Source organism: Strix uralensis, chromosome 1 (assembly GCF_047716275.1).
Source record: "Strix uralensis isolate ZFMK-TIS-50842 chromosome 1, bStrUra1, whole genome shotgun sequence".
Classification (NCBI taxonomy): domain Eukaryota; kingdom Metazoa; phylum Chordata; class Aves; order Strigiformes; family Strigidae; genus Strix; species Strix uralensis.
The window spans coordinates 154,506,610-154,522,949 of NC_133972.1; the positions used below are offsets into that span (position 1 = coordinate 154,506,610).

A 16,340-nucleotide genomic window follows, 5' to 3' on the forward strand; every position below is an offset into this window, starting at 1 on the left:
ATACTTAGGCTCTCTTTGACTTTGCATTGGTAACTTCTCAGCTAGAAGACTGGGTGCAGTTTTGGATAACACCTCAAGCTATATGTGGATCCACTGGACAGAGTCCAGAAGAGTGAATCTAAGAGGAAAGATTTAGGATTGTTTAGTTCAGAATTCAAAAGACAGATTGTCGGCAATCTCAAATTCATAAAAAAGCTGCTGAAAAAAGCAGCTTTTCAAAGGAATGCAAAGGAATGGTCTCTTCTTTCCAGTGATGGAGGGTAGGACAAGATGGAACACACTTAAATTATCATAGAATTAGTTTAGTCAACAAGTAAAGATTTCTTATATTAAGTGTAGCCAAACTCAGTAACAGATTATATTATGAGAATAAATCTCTATCACTACAAATATTGAAGATGAATAGAAATACAGAAATAAATAGGTAGAGTCTGTCTTAGAAAAGGATTAAATGACCTTTGGAAGTCATTTCCAGGCCTATGTTCTTTTATTCGTTAAGAGTATTGTATTGACCTGACTATCACTTAGCAATTGATACTTGACATTCTGAAGGTTAAATCAGAATTTAGCTGTCAGGATATAAGATGAAAAGGCATTAGCTTTTCATATCAACTGGATAACACAGTCCTTTATATATGGACCTTTTTATGAGGTAAAAATAACATGAAACTTGCAGACTGGTGACCATGTTCCAATCTTCTGAATATATCAACAGAATAATTTTTAAGTTAGTCACTTATGGGTGTTCTCCTAATACTTTATGACTATTTTCCATACTTAACCCTGATAAACATAGCAATACAATGATGATTGCTGAGTGCTGAGTGTGTTTAATGAAATGTTTATAATATTGTTTAATGAAATATTTATAATATTTCTAGCATAAGTCAAATAATATTCCAATTGTTTCTTATCTGCATGGTGGTTTTATTTTTCTATCAAAATGTTAGGCAGTATAAATGATACTTCATAAATGCTGTTTTGTAAGTAACTTCTTTATGAAAGCAACAATATGTATAAAACCTAAACACTGATGCTTTCTTATGTAAGTAGATGTATATCCAGGGGTTCAAGTTGGATACTTTTAAGTGTGCTGAGGTTTCTACTTTCAAAGTTTTTGTTTCCAACGAAATATAAGAGGATCTCTGTTTTTTTTTTTCTAATTGGATAACGTACATATAGTCTCTCACTTAATAGATGACAAATCTATTGAGTATTACTAAATACATGGGAACTGTCTCTGAATCGGGAAGCCCCTGAGATGCAAAAGATACTGGGAAAACACTCAGGTGAAGTATCATTTATCTGAATTGCTCTTATGCCCATACTGAGGCATCTACTGCTGACTGCTTTCAGAGATAGGAGACTGTGAGTGGATGAACCTCTGCTTCCAGTAAAATAAAAAACTTTATGCTGTTTCAATACTAGCAAGACATCTAGAAAGTCTTCCCACCACTTTGTCAAACTATTTCAGGGATCAGAACTTTAGCAATGTTCTCGCTTATGACCTGAAGCAAGGTAAATCCTGTCTGAACACCTCAGACGGCAGCCAACGCAAGATAAAGCAAATCACCTTAAGATTCTTTCACTATGGGACAAGGTACCATAAGTCACTTTCCAGTGACTGAAAACAATTGCACAAACAGTTCCTGGGTCTCAGCTGACCGGTGGTATTCTGGCAGGATGCTGTGCCTTGGCTTTGTGTCCATGAGTCTGATCCAGATACGTTAAGTGCACTTCTATTGGAAAACTATCTTGGGCAGTGCTTCATTCTGGTGACAGTCTGCTACATTTTAGGTGTTGTTTCTTGCAAAAAGCTGTGTATGTAGCTCACTGGGGTACCCTTCAGAATAATGCTCGAAATGATATGGGGATACAACATTTTGTTCTGTTTACTGACCTGAGATATTGTACCAATTCTTAATAGGTATTTTCATAATATAAAAATTTTTACTATTTTGCCAGAAGTTAAGTTTAAATGAAGACATTATTTGAATAAATATGTTTTGCCTCCTTTTAAAGTAAACCAAGCATCCTTAGTTTAAATTTTCCTATGCACAAAAAAGCAGCTAAACATTTAACTACCATGTAAAGTTCACAGCGACTAAAAATCCAGCTCATTCGTGTACTTTTGAAGCCATTGCCTAAAATCAACATTAAGATAGACTCAAGTAGCATAACATGGCTCTTGAAAAGACAAGAAACACACAGAGAGAAATCTGTGTAAGGCTACTGTATTATTCTCCCACTATTTAATTTCTTATTCTGGGGAAGAGGGAGGAGAGAAAGGAGGAGAGAGAATAATAGTTTTTATATAAACCAAATAAAAGTGACAACTCATAAGATCACAGAGAGAAATGTGTGTTTTCCTTACATTTTTATTTTCAGCCTTGACTATAACCATATCAGTCTTGAGCTTCAGCTTATCTCAGCCTTTATTCCTGACATAAATATATTCAGTTCACCTCATAGAGATAACAGACTCACCCAAACTGTCAAGATAGCTAGAAACCTGCCTGTAGATTTCATATCATTCATCATTAAAGAGCTCTCTGTGAAGTTGCCAACACTAACAGAGTCTGATATCTTTGGGGAAAAAAAAAGAGTTTTTCCAAAATCTGTTATCATTGCTACTTTTCTTAATTAGTCTTTGTCTGCGGTACAAAACTGAAATCTACTCACTAAACAAATGTTTTGGTATTTAATTCAATTTCTGATATTTCTCAAGGAATGAGAAAGTAATTTCAAAGAGCAAAGCATGGCAGATTGTTTGAGGAGAACTTTAACATGATTAAAGTCTTTCTCTTCTTGAAGAACTACAGATTACTCAGTGATGTACAGCCTATCTCCAGAAGACCAGTACTCAGAGTCTTTTGGACTAGACTCAACTATCTCCAAAGGCTATCTACATCTCTTCTTACTCTGCAGTGATTTGTTCTATTTGCGGTTTCCTCAGCCTTTGGTAATTCTGTCCCTTCCTCCTTATTCCTTTCATTTGCTACCAGTGTATTCCAATATGTGTTTTTCCTGTTGATTTACAGGACTGCTGCAGCAAAATATATGTGAACCTTGTGGAATGGTTGTTCAACAGCAGGCTGACCTTAGTGGGGCATTGACCTACCATAGAAGTCAGGGCAGAAAAATAAACAAAGCCCTCGGCTCCCTGAATTAACCTCTGCTCCCACGTATTTTCCAGACAGGTTGAATACATGAATGAGTCTGTACTTCAGCACAGACACAACTCACATTTAGGAGCTTCTCACTAGATTCTGGTCTGCCCTGGAAGTAAGACACTTTAATTTAGCATGGTCTCTAAAGTGAAAGGTCAAAAGTTTTAATTAAAATAAACTATTGACTTCTTATCTGTTATCTGTCTCCAGAACTACCTAGTTAGCTTTTTTTTTTATAGAAATCAAAAGGTAGTGTCTGATCACCTGTCTACTGGAAGAAGTTTCCCTTGTTGACTTTTAATAAGATATGACTAGAGGAGGTTAGGAAAGTTTGAAAAAATGTGTCCTTAAAGACTTTCCCAACTGGGTCATTTCCAATTCACAAAAGAGAATGAGGAGCTAGGTTGTGCATTTGATATAAATTGCAGTGATGGGAACCCATTTTCTCTTAGCATATAGCTTTAGAGACTCATATAAGCCTGAATGTGGCCTAAGCTGGATTCAGAGTGCCAGTAACCACAAATAATATCAGTTTAGCAGTTTGATCCAAAATTCTGAATAATTTATATGCTATAGGATATTTTCCAGGAAAGTTAGAAATCACTGAGGGAGAGTCTCTGAAGAAAATCAGATGTGAAGATAAGGGCCTGTCTTGGTCATACAGTCAATGAACCAAAGAATCCCAGTTTAAGCTTTCTGCTTTAATGTGGTGTCCTAGAGATAAAGACAAGCTTGCCCATATAGGGACTAACAATAAGCATCATTTGTCAGAGAAAGTTCTCATTCCTGTGCAGAGTTTTAGGTGTCAGTACAGGGAGGTAATCTCAGATATTCCTCCTCTGCACTGGAGGGAACAAGTATCAGTCATATACACTATACTTGCTGGTAGTCAGATTGACCTGGTGCTTTAAACTGTCCCAGTAAACTTCTCTGTGCTCTCCTCTACCTTGACTCTTGTTTCTTACCTTCTGCAACTCGACTCATCTCACTAAGGATACTGTTTTAAATCTTCCAGAACGCCTAAGTGCCACAATTTGAACAGGGGGTTGCATGTCTAGTCTTTCACAGGTGAGTGAATTAGCCATTACATTAACTATGTCTATAACTATACACGTATATATGTATTATGCTTATATAATACAGAAAGTTGAATCATTATAATTATTTCAATAACAGAATCACACCCTAAATGAAAGAGATAACATATCGCAAGTCCAGATTCTGATTGTTTTTAAACTTTACCTTCTATTATCTATTTCCCTGCATTTTCTCTCTTCTTTTCGTGGCTGATTCTCCCAGTTCTCACAAAGTTCTTCTCCCCTTGTTCATCTCTTAGCTTATTCTCTCTTACTTTGCCTTTCTTGCCTTGACAATAATACTAACATACTTTCACCCTTGACATTGCTGCAACAGCTTCAGTGCAGAAGTATACTGACTGCATCTCTGAATAATCCCTTCCCTGCTGATAGGAATCTTGAGGTATTGGCACTACCACAGTATATATACAGAAAAGAGTAGGAGCAATAATAATAAAAGTAATTTTCACATGGTACTTACACATCCATGAATGCAACTTCATTCATGGTTGCGTGAGGAAAACAGAGTATATTTCTGTTGATATACCACATATTTTCAGAGTTGTTGCACTCACCTCCAGTCAACATGAGAGCACATTTACACATGCAGTTGTCATTGTCAGCATCTTTTGTACTGAATTCAGCACCATGTAAGATCAGGCTACTCTGTTTCCCAGCCGTTCCACTGTGACCTTTTAGATAAAGCCTGAAAGAAGCAAGAGAAAACAACCAGTGTCACCAAAAAGAAAAATAAAAGATCCAGATCTCTTTCCACATCAGATTTGCCTTGTATGACATGCACTCAGAAAATTCAGAAATGTCTTGTGTTTTGGCTCAACCTCTGATGTTTCAGGTGTAAACTCGGGACATTCAGGGTTTCTCAATATATCTGTAGTAGCACATTGTCCCTGCCCCAGAGCAGAACTGAGCACAAGGAATCTGTACTGGAAAATGCAATAAAGTGGAGAGAGTCAGAGACAAAGAAGAGAATGCAGAGAGGTGCTCAGAAATCTGGAATACACTGACAGAATAATTGAGTATTTGAGTAGCTGGTCTGTGCTGTACTGTGGCACAGAAACAGCACTCCCAGTTAACAGCAGCCATGTTATTAATCCCTGGGTTTGAAAGAGGATTTCAGCAGTTTCAGAATTTTTAATTCCACCAGTTACAGCACAAGCCAGCAACCCAGTTCTGCCAAAGCTGTCTCTGAGTGATGAATGGAAAATAACTTAAAGTTCAAGCCACAAAAGTCTGCATGATTTGCAATGCTAAATATCCCTTTTCTTAAGGAGTCTTGTCAACTAGTTGAAACCACAATCATAAGCTAGGAGCCTGAGCCCAGCTCCAGCAAGTAACAGAGCGTTTGTGGTGCTTAGTGCTGTAATGCCCAAAGCCAAGTGTGCCAGCTGCAGGGATGCTGAACGGAGTACCTGTGTCCCAGCAAGGAAACACTGGGGCCTGGGCACGTCTGACCTGAGTTCACAATTGCAGGGACATACACAAGAAAATGTTGAAGAGGGAAGGGGAAGGGGAAGGGGAAGGGGAAGGGGAAGGGGAAGGGGAAGGGGAAGGGGAAGGGGAAGGGGAAGGTTGCACACAATGGTTTCTGATCAGTACATTCTTGTTTTTTCATAAAACTTTGCTGGAAGAGGAAGGTATCCTTTGCCATAATAGCTTCATATTCAGGAAGGAGGAGACAGGATCTCAGTGTCTACTCGAGAAATATGAAGCTATAATCCCTACATCCCAGGAGCAAGCCCTAGCCACTGGAGCAAGAGAGAGGGGCAGGAGCATCCCTCACCTGTCTCACTGAAGCTCTACAGGCAGGTATACATGAACCACAGGGCTAACCAAGAATATGATTTGGTATCTAGTGGGATAGACTTCTCCACTGAAGAGAAGGTGAGAAACATCTGTTCTGTTTCTTCTAGGGTTATTGAAGAGAGGCAAGTATATCTTTTAAATATCAAATGTAAAATGCATAAGGACCCATGGGAGCAGAAGCAGGATTTAAATGTGTAAAGCAGGAGAGATGCCTCTTTCTCTCTGGGATTTGCAGTGCAGAGTGCTATCCTAGAAAATGCCTTCCCAACTTCTCCCACAAACACAGCAAAAAAGGAGAGCAGTTATGAGTCACTGATTGTTGTCACTGCCTCTTCATTGTAATTTTATCCAATGACTTATGATGAATAAAAAAGTAAATCCCTTTACCAGAGTGCGATTCCTCTGTTTGTTTAGATGGAAGACAGGTACTTCACTGCAAAGTGGTCACAGTGTTAGCAGCATGAGTAGAGCATCCCTAACCCATTCTTACCTACACAGTAGCAGGTAAGCCATTGACGTTTTTCTGAGATGAAGCGGAGAGTCAGTCCCCAGACTGAGATTTAGATAAAACCAGTTCTCCCACAGAACTTTGGGTTTGGAGCTCTGCTTATGAGAGGGAGAAGGGGCACATAGGCACCATATGGCAGCTTTCCTTAATCAAGTGCATGTCTGATAATTTATTTTTTCTTAAATGCATTTGTGGGTGGATATTAGATCCAAACAAAGCCAATCTCATTAAACTTGTCATGGAAACTCGTTACAGAAAAGCCTCCTCTGGATAACCCAGTGAAGTTACTAAGCCCTCTCAAGATGTGAAGGCACAGAACTAGCACTTGGAGCTCTAGGGAGTCTGAGATTCACACTTTCAGACTGACTTAAACTTCACCTAATTTTCAGCTAAATTATTCCCATATATCCTTTCTCCATCTTTAAAAATAGAGACAATAGATACTAAGCATGAACATATTAACATAAAAATTAATTAAGAAAAGAGAACTGTCAGGGCTATCCTTCCAAAGTAGTTATGCCTTCATTTGATTTTAATGTTGCATGTCACCTGATCTGAGTGTGATGATTAAACACTTTTGGACTTAATCCTTAAAGTAAATTTTATATATAGATAAGTACACACACATACACAGATAAAAATTATTGGATTAAATATAAATACCATGGATAGTCAAATACCTTTGGATAGCACAAAAATGGATAAGGCAAAGTGTGAGCCTCAATAAAAGATCATGAAGATTCTTAGAAATTTAACATGGAACAACCCAGGGACTGGAATCAGGAAGGTCATTGTATTATGTTATTGTCCAATCACAGTGGCAATTAGCCCATAATTACAATGTTACTCTATCTAAGGATGCTTGTTTTTGACAAGATTACTCTAAGATCTGTCTTTGCTCATGTTCATTTCTTTGTTTGGTACAAATGAAAGACTGGAATTGATCCCATCTTCATTCATTGGACTTTTGCCTTGTTTTGCAAGCTGTGCCTAAATTTTGCAGAACAAAATAAACTTCCCTGAGGTTGTGTTGATAGAAAAATTACTTTGTCACATGATGTCTACAATCTGATTTTAAATAACCATACATCCTCACTATATCAGCAACACCAAGGCTCACAGAAGTCTCATAAAGTCAGTATAAAAAGCAAATGTTGTTTACTTAAGTCAAAAAGACAATGCTAGCCAGATCTTTTTATTAACAATCAACACTATAAAACCCACTTAGTGCAATAAAGAAATTCATACAATGTAAGAAAACAATAAAGAAATTAATAATACTTGAGCAACGTTTTTCCCAAAGGGGTAGGGCATTAGGATTACTTACAAGCTCATACTCTTGCCCTGAGATTTTATAAACATTCCACTCAGCACGGATTTAGATCTTGTCAGTTATGTTTGACTTTCCCTCAACACCATTTGTCTAGTAGGTCTCCAGTGACTTTAAAAGGATAAAGCTTAGCTTAGCTCTAAACTCTAGCAGGCTTACCATGTTGCAGCAGTGTACAGATGAACCATAGGGTGAAACAGTAATTCTCTTGCTTTGGGCTTTTCTCCCTGAATTGTTATTGCCCAATAGTTAGGAAAAAATAATACTGCAAAGTTGACACTACTTCAGGCCAGAATCAGGCGTCAATCAAATGCCAAAATCAGTCCTGAAGGTCCGTTCTCTTTCTGAGCTTCAGTTCAAACCATATGGGTCTGAACTAGCCTGTTTTGAGATAACAAGTCTGCATAGCACTAGGGCAACATATGAGCCTGCTAGCTCCCAGGCAACAGTAGATATCCTACCACTTAGACTTAGTTAATTTTTAGTATTCTCAGATTTAGATTGGTAGGACTGAACCTTCAAAATAAACTGTGAATAACTAGCAGGACAAAATTTCCCTCCCTTAGAAAGGATGGCGATTCAGGGTGGAGTTCCTCTTGGTTGCTCTTGAAGGGAACAAAGGAAAAGAAGTTAAAAATGAAAAGCAACTCAGTTCAGTCAAAAGTCAAGGAGTAGTTTCAGGACTGCATCTCCAGTCTCCCCATTTGATCAGCAGGAAAATCCTGAAGATCAAGGAAAGCAGTGTAAACACTGCTCAAATTTACAAATTAGGTGGGAAAAGCAAGTTCATGCTCAAATAAGCAAGAACAAGTCTACTTTATCTGTATACAGTGGAATTAAAATAGCAACAAATAAGCATGAGCAAGTAAACCAGGAGTAAGTAAGAGAGAAATACTGCATGTGTATATTAAGTTTTGAGGACTTCTGATGACATTTTTATGAAATTCTAAAATCACTGTGAGGAACATAGCAGCTGATAGCATTCATTTAGAGACTAGTAGTCTTTCCTAGTTAATGCACTTAAGAAGAAACAGCACATTTAAAAAGAAATTGTAACTGTTACCTCTTATCTAGCATGAGTGTTAGAAATTCCCTCTGCATTTATTCCATGTGATACTATAGCAATGGCAGCTTGGGATCTATACACACAGATGGTGAGGAAGAACTCTCTTAAGCATGTTTTGCTTTTCACCATTCCTACTGTGTGACGCAGCTTGACTATCTTCAGTCCCTTGAAACCAAAACAAGGTATATTGTGTGGAAAAAAATAGTTCTAAAAATATTGCATAAACAACTGCAGGGCAGCCTGAAAAGCCATTTCAAATTTACACCAGAAATTTTTCCTTTTGAAGTGATTTGATCACCTGGAATTCTTCTTTCAAATACATACAGCTTAGCTGTGTTCACACCAAATTTGATGAGTTTAAGATGAGTCTGGGATAATTTCAAATAAATTACAAAAATGTCTGTATATTTCTGCAACATGCAGTTATGAAGACTGCAACATACAGAACTACTTATTAAAAAAATCTAGGAAATAAATACAGTCATAAATCCATGTGAAAAAGTTGTGTTACATATTATTAAAAGTGTGGGAAATGGTTTCTGCTTCAGTGCTTGCATACAGAGCACCTGACCTTAGAATTTTTATTTATTTATTTATTTATTTACTTTCACTAGAACTAGTGAGAGGTCTGTAGGCTCCCAGAATTTAATGTTCGCTACTTCTTTCTCTAAATAATGACTGTCAGAGTCAGTAGAGACCACTCAATCCTTCATTTAAAGAAATAAGTAATGTATACTTTGTCTGTAAATAATATATTAGTTTACTGCAAACATTAACAGCATTAAGAGATGTAGAGTACCATCTCAACTACCTCAGTGTGCATGGTCTTAAGTATTTTATTAATGTAAGATAAGATCAAATTTCAATGTTGCCACAGTACTAAAACTTTTAGCACAAATCTCCATGACTGGAATTCATAAACGTGAGTAATGGCCTAAGATTCTTAACCATTAAATAGAGAGAAACAGGAGTCTTGAAGTAGGATTTAAAAGATTCAGCATGATGAATGGAGAGGGACACATCAAAGCTTGCCTTTGGGATATACTGTAGAGGGATGCATCCAAATTCCCACCTCCCATATTTCTCTCTCTGCAGGCTAAAATGTCTCTCTCTGCTGCCAGCTCATTCCACATGACTAGCCGAAGGAAATTCCAAATTCTGATCCCTCCTCAAAGGAGGGGTTATTAATTTTGATGGAATGGGCCATTGAATAAAACGTACGTATGGGCATCAGAATCCTATACCCAGAATTTCCTGTTCTGAGCCCTCTCCTCACTGGGTTTTCCATTTTTTCCTAACTTCATATCATGGCTTGAGCTCAGAGGGCAACTGAGCACCACACAGCTGCTCACTTCCCCCTTCCCTCAGTGCTGGGAAGGAGAAAATAAAGCAAAAGTCATGGTTCCCCTTTCACAGGAGACAGTCCTCCATGAACTTTTTCCAGTGTGATTCACTTGCATGGGCCACAGTGTTTCCCAAGCTGTTATGGCATGGGTCACCTCAACATGTTGCAATCCTCCCAACACCAGACTACAACAGTGGGGGTTTCTTCTTCCCTCAGAGTCCCGGTCTTCTTCAGGGACAGCCACTTGCTCTGGTGTGGGGTCCTCCACAGGCTTCAGGTCAGCATCTTCTCTGCTGTGGACCTCCATGGGCTGCAGGGGTGGGGTGGCCCTGCCATCTTACCATGGGCTGCAGAGGGGGACCTCTGCACCAGCACACCTCCCCCCCTTCATCCTTCTTTTTTCCAGTGACCTCAGTGTTTGTATAGATGTCACAACTCCCACTCCTCCTCCCAGGTTCCCCTTCTTAAATACATTATCACAAAGGTGCAGCCACCATTGCTAATTGGCTTGGCCTTGGCCAGAGGAGGGTCTGGATTGGAGCCAGGGGAGCTTCGAGAAATTTCTCACAGGTGCCACTACTGTAGCATCACCCCTGCTACCAAAAACCCTCGCCACAAACACAGCACACTTCAATAGGAGTGGAGGGCACCTAAATCTCAGCCCTTCTTCTAACCTGCTGGTCAACTTACACCCGGTGTGTGGGAATACTTCTACACAGATAAGTGTGGACAAATATAAGTTCATGTTGACTGACCTCTACGTGAGACATGTGAAAGGCATTTTTGTTTTTAAGACTTATATGACTGACATAATTTTATCCTTTAGTTTTGAAATGTCTGAGGTTGAGGAAGGATTTAACCTCCATCTTCTATCTCGTTCACACTTGCATCTACGTTTTAAATAGCTTCAGTTTGTAAATTTAGCTCACTCTTAAAGATGCTGAATTTGGTGGAGTTTTATAAATTGCTGTATTAGTCAACTAAATTCCATTTATAATGATATTTAGGTGATTAAGTCCCTTTGTGAATCAAAGTCCATTGGTTTGCAACCATTTAGGAGGACCCGGTAAGAGATTATCCTTAGGTTACTCTTTTAATTCTAGACATTAATTACAACAATACTATAACACCATCCCCCCCCACCCCCCAGAACCAGAAACCAACACAGAACACCCTCAATAGCAGATTTATTGTAAGTTCATATTTTTTTCTCAAAGATGCTTTGCTTAATTATTTGGGGATCACTAATAATTTGTTTATCAATTAATAAATCATAATGTTTATGGAAATAATATTAAATGTTGTTGGCTTCTTGTAAAGTTTCCCAATGTGCCTTTTCCTGAACATATTACAAAATTGTATGAAGTCTCTCAATTGTAACAGTTGTCCCTGAATAGCAAAAGCACCTCTGTGATAAAGACATCTTCCAAATATTTAATGATAGATAATGTGTTGTGAACCGGAAACAAAATCTAAATAATCACACTAGAGAAAAACTGCTGTCACTGAGGTTGAAGATAAAATGTCTGCCAAAATCCTGTTAAACATGGAAATAAATATGATGTGGTAACTATTAGGAAGTCAAACCCTGGTATTCAACTTTTCATCATTTAATACTCTCACTAAAAGATAAAAAGAAACATCCCTTGTGTGTGTTAATTTGCAAATTTAGGGGAAAGACCATCTCCTTGTTGAAGCTAGAGCATGAGACTTCTGTGGTGATCAAAGAGATCCCTGTGAGTTTGAACTGATCTGGGTTGCAGAGTAGAAGGCATCATAGTCAGTGTCTTTGTCCTTCAGATTACAGCTAGATTGTCTGGGCACCCATTTGCATCCTTTTTCTATGTTAGGCGATAAAGCTTCTTAAACATAACATAATTTTTCATAGAAAAATGTTTAATTTAGGTTTTATTAAGGCAGTGCATACTCTCCTTATGAAAACAAACAAAATTGAAACAAACCCTAATAATTAATCATAAATTAAGGTTGATTAACTAACAACACCAGATGAGGTAAGTGATCATTAGAAGTAAATTAAAAGCTACTCTCAAAGAAAGGAAAATACTTTGGAGAAAATGAAGAAACCAGATAGGGTGGAAGATGACAAAAACTTCTTTAGTCACCACTACTTTCACAAAATTTTGAGCTGTTGTTAACCTATTTATCTGAGTTGCAAGAGCAACTCACTGCCTTTATTGCTACCTGTCCTTAAAGGACTGCCATGAAAACACTAAAGAAAATAAGAAAGGGAATGTCACAGCTGGTGTCTGACTGGAGAAAACCAGCAATATTAACCATAAAAACCTAACTATACTAAATTTTTCCCACTCCTATCTTTAGTCCAAACTTGAGAAACTGTATATATGTAAATTTATGGACTCTTTATTTAACTTTATTGTATTCCTAATAGAGTTTGTAACTCTGCAAACAGTAGGCATGATGGTTCTGCAAACTGTCGAAAACCTGAATAATGCAGTAAGTAGCTCTGACAACTTGAACAGACTTTTAATTTGGCTCTTAATATTCTTGCTGCCAGCACATGAATATAATTTCCTCCCACAATTCCTTAAGAAAAGTGTAAGACAAGATGACCTCTGTATTTCTCCTCTGCTGCTCTGTAGCAATGACTCACTATTGTAATTATTAAGTTTGACATTACTGCAACTCCTTGCCCATTCTCCTGTTGAGACAAGTGAAATGTGCCAGACAACAAAATATTAATTCAATATATCCAGAGTAAGAACACATATATTCTAATTTTAAAGATAGAATGGTAATATAAAATACAACAGTAAATGGAATTGTTCAGTTTTCCTTTAGAATTGTTTCAGTACAGCCTGTCCATAGGACAACACACACTACAGGGTAGAGAGATCCTTCCCTGGGACTGCACACTGTTATCAGACAAGCTTGTTTTCTCTCTGAAGAGCTTGTGCTAATTTTAGCTTGTGTTTGAGTCATGCACACCTGACAGGTCAAACGAGAGAAATATGCATATTCTGGATAGTGAACAAGCAAACATAACCTAGCCATGAATAAGAAACACAGCAAACTATACAGTAATCTAGTGAGCTTGCTGTTGTACTGAATGTGAATTTATACAAATACTACAACAAATTTGCTTTTTCTATATATTTCTTTAATAACTGACTGAAGAGCTGTACTCATTGAGAACAGGTATACTGAGCAGGATAACTGAAAGACATCCAGATTTACTGTTAGAGAAATTTTTCCTACCATAAGGCAAACAGCCTGTCATACCACTGTATGCAGACAAATGGTGCTTTGTCACAGCTCACAAAAAATATTTCAAAATATGTTTATTCTGGACAGTGAACAAGCAAGCATATGCTTCTACTACTTGAAATACATGCTACAGAAGCCACAGAAAGAGTCACCGCAGCAGTGTGAGCTGCTAGGTTTGCAGCTGATGTCAGTAACATAGTGGTGATAGAGAGGAAACATACGGCAACACTGGTATTTACTGCTAACAGGGACAGAAACATATTTAAAGGCTACTATCACAATGATGTGTTGAACAGAAACAACTCCCTCTAATCTCTCACCAAACACAGCACAGAAGAGATACATTAATCTGATGCTACCATTTTCTGTTAAAATAGATTTTCAACACAATACTTATTAAAACAAAATCACCCACCATTTTTTTTTCTCATGGAAATCTGAAATAAAACTTGTCAGTTATTAGATTTATTACTTTTTATATTAGTGAAAAGTCAAAATCTTGTTACAGAAAAAAATCCAAAACTCACTATCCCACCAGATATATAAATGCTAAGATTTCCTGTTGCTACAGAAATGACCACTTCTGTCCTGATTCATGGCTGTATAATACATACATTAATTTAGAAAGTATAGGGATATATTAATTTCAAACTTGAAATAACTAGAGATGATCAATGTTTTAGACAGACTTATAAACACTGAATGTATACTGAGATGATAACGCAAATTGTTTTGATAGCATTGAAGATGGATGAACTTCTTAAAAAATAAAATACAAAGTTAGAACTTATCTGAACATTTGCCCATGACACAAGCAAAGCCAAGGTTAGAAAAATTTGGTTAACTTAAAATGTAACTTAAAATGTAGAAATATTTTTCTCCCTACTCAACTGCACTTCCCTGGTTTGGCTGAAGCAAACAGCAGAGAAGCCAAAATTGATTCTCAAGAGATTATTCAGCACAGAAATACAGGGACCCTCCAGAGAAACTCATATTTTAAAGGTTTCTAAGGTTTGTATAAGTAATCAGACCTCCTGCTGCTTATCTTTACTGAATTGCTGAACCTTGTGATGTTTGTGTATTTTTATTTAAGGATCTGTTTTTCAGTCATTGAAGCTAGTGGAAAAGTTCAGTGAACATTGGTTTGAAATTTTATTTATCTGTAAATTGGTTAATCCTATTTGAAAATCCAGTAAAAAAGACCCATACAGCTCAAGTAAAATTTAAACTTAATAATTCTTCCAAAGCATGCTTGAAGTTCCAAAAGTCTCATAAATATAGTTTGTTGAAATCCATGCAGATCTATATTATAATAGTGGATTTCATAAATCTATGCTTTAGTTGTACTGAGGGTGACATTAATTACCCACTGTCATCCACATAGGTTGTACATTATCCTAATTAACTGTTTTAGATAAAATAGAAATGGAAAACTTCACGTATCAGCATGCTGTTAGTGCTAAGTTTTATTCTGATGACTACTGTAGAGATACTAACTTCCTGTTACCCCACAGTGTCATTGAAAAATATCATTTACAGGCCATGGTAAAATATTTATCACACATTTTACTTAATTGAAAGTAATTAATCATAAGTAACTGTAAAAGTTACAAATATCATAGATAGAGCTATATTAAAAATGTATATAAATCTTACTGAGATATGTTGGTGTTTGGAAATTAATGTGTTTAAAGAGTATATAATCAATCTGTGTTTGTGGGGAATGTTAGAGTTTTGATTTTTTTTTTGTGGGGTTTTTGCTTGTTTTTTTTCTTTGTAAAGTGTGCTGGAATTATGGCTGAAATTAGCTATAGTTGTGCTATAAGAAGGTTAAATATCACAAGTCCATCTCTACTGTTTAATTTTGCTAATTAAAACTGCTATGTTGTATGTTATTGTTTGCAATTAAAAGAAATCTGTGAAGATGCTGCTTAAATGTCTCGTTTCCATTTACAGGGATGATAAAGAAAATATAGTTAATTTCATTTTCTTTCTTTCCCAGTATTTTCCTGAAGCTGAAATATCAGTAAAACCTACTTAAGGATGACTGTTATTAATCCATAAATATCCTTTTACGAAATAGAGTTTAAAAGTCCTAAACCCCCAACATTTTCAGAAAAAAACCCATTATCTGTGCACTCAACAATTACATATTCTCACTGTTTTCAGATTCACTGGAATAATAAACTGCTATGTTTATTACAAGAAAATTCAGAACTTTATTCATATGTAAGCTTTTTCTTATTAGTAAGTCAGTGTCACTGAACTGGATGAGTTTTGTACATGCGTAATTCTTGAGGTTCCACAGATTATGTAGGTATTTTATTTTATTTTTGAAATTAACAAACAATATATGTAACTTTCTAAGTAGAGATAGCTTCTTATTTTACCTGGATACTGGACCCTCACTGTTTTTTTAATTGTGGAACTTCAATCAAATGTTTGTACAGTTTAGAAGAAAACTGTAGTCTACCTGAAACACACCATTATGCCAAGGATTCAGACTACCTTTCAGAGCAGGAAATGATACGATATTTTAATTGGTATTGGCCCCTTCTTTAATATTAGACTCTTTCTCTAAAATTCCATCATCATGATAACATCTCGGGTCACAAATCAGGCAGTGAGATAACTACAAACTATTCAGTTTGTTATGAGAGCAAGTGGTAAAAATCAGGCATGAGAGGAGCAGAAAAATAAGAGCAAAACCAGGGACCAGCACTGAGATGATATCTTTAGGTTCCAAAGATTTTGCATAAAGCAAAATGGGACAAT

The 16,340-nt window shown here is 36.8% G+C and overlaps 1 protein-coding gene across 1 annotated transcript in view; it reads right to left on the bottom strand.

The window, feature by feature from the left end:
* The window catches only part of ANGPT1 (angiopoietin 1), a 171,588-nt gene that overhangs the window by 7,782 nt on the left and 147,466 nt on the right, over positions 1-16,340 (bottom strand). Inside the window, exon 8 of the mRNA XM_074894355.1 lies at positions 4,822-4,952. Within this exon, the coding sequence (XP_074750456.1) occupies positions 4,822-4,952 (131 nt within the window). The remainder of the gene's footprint in view (positions 1-4,821; positions 4,953-16,340) is intronic.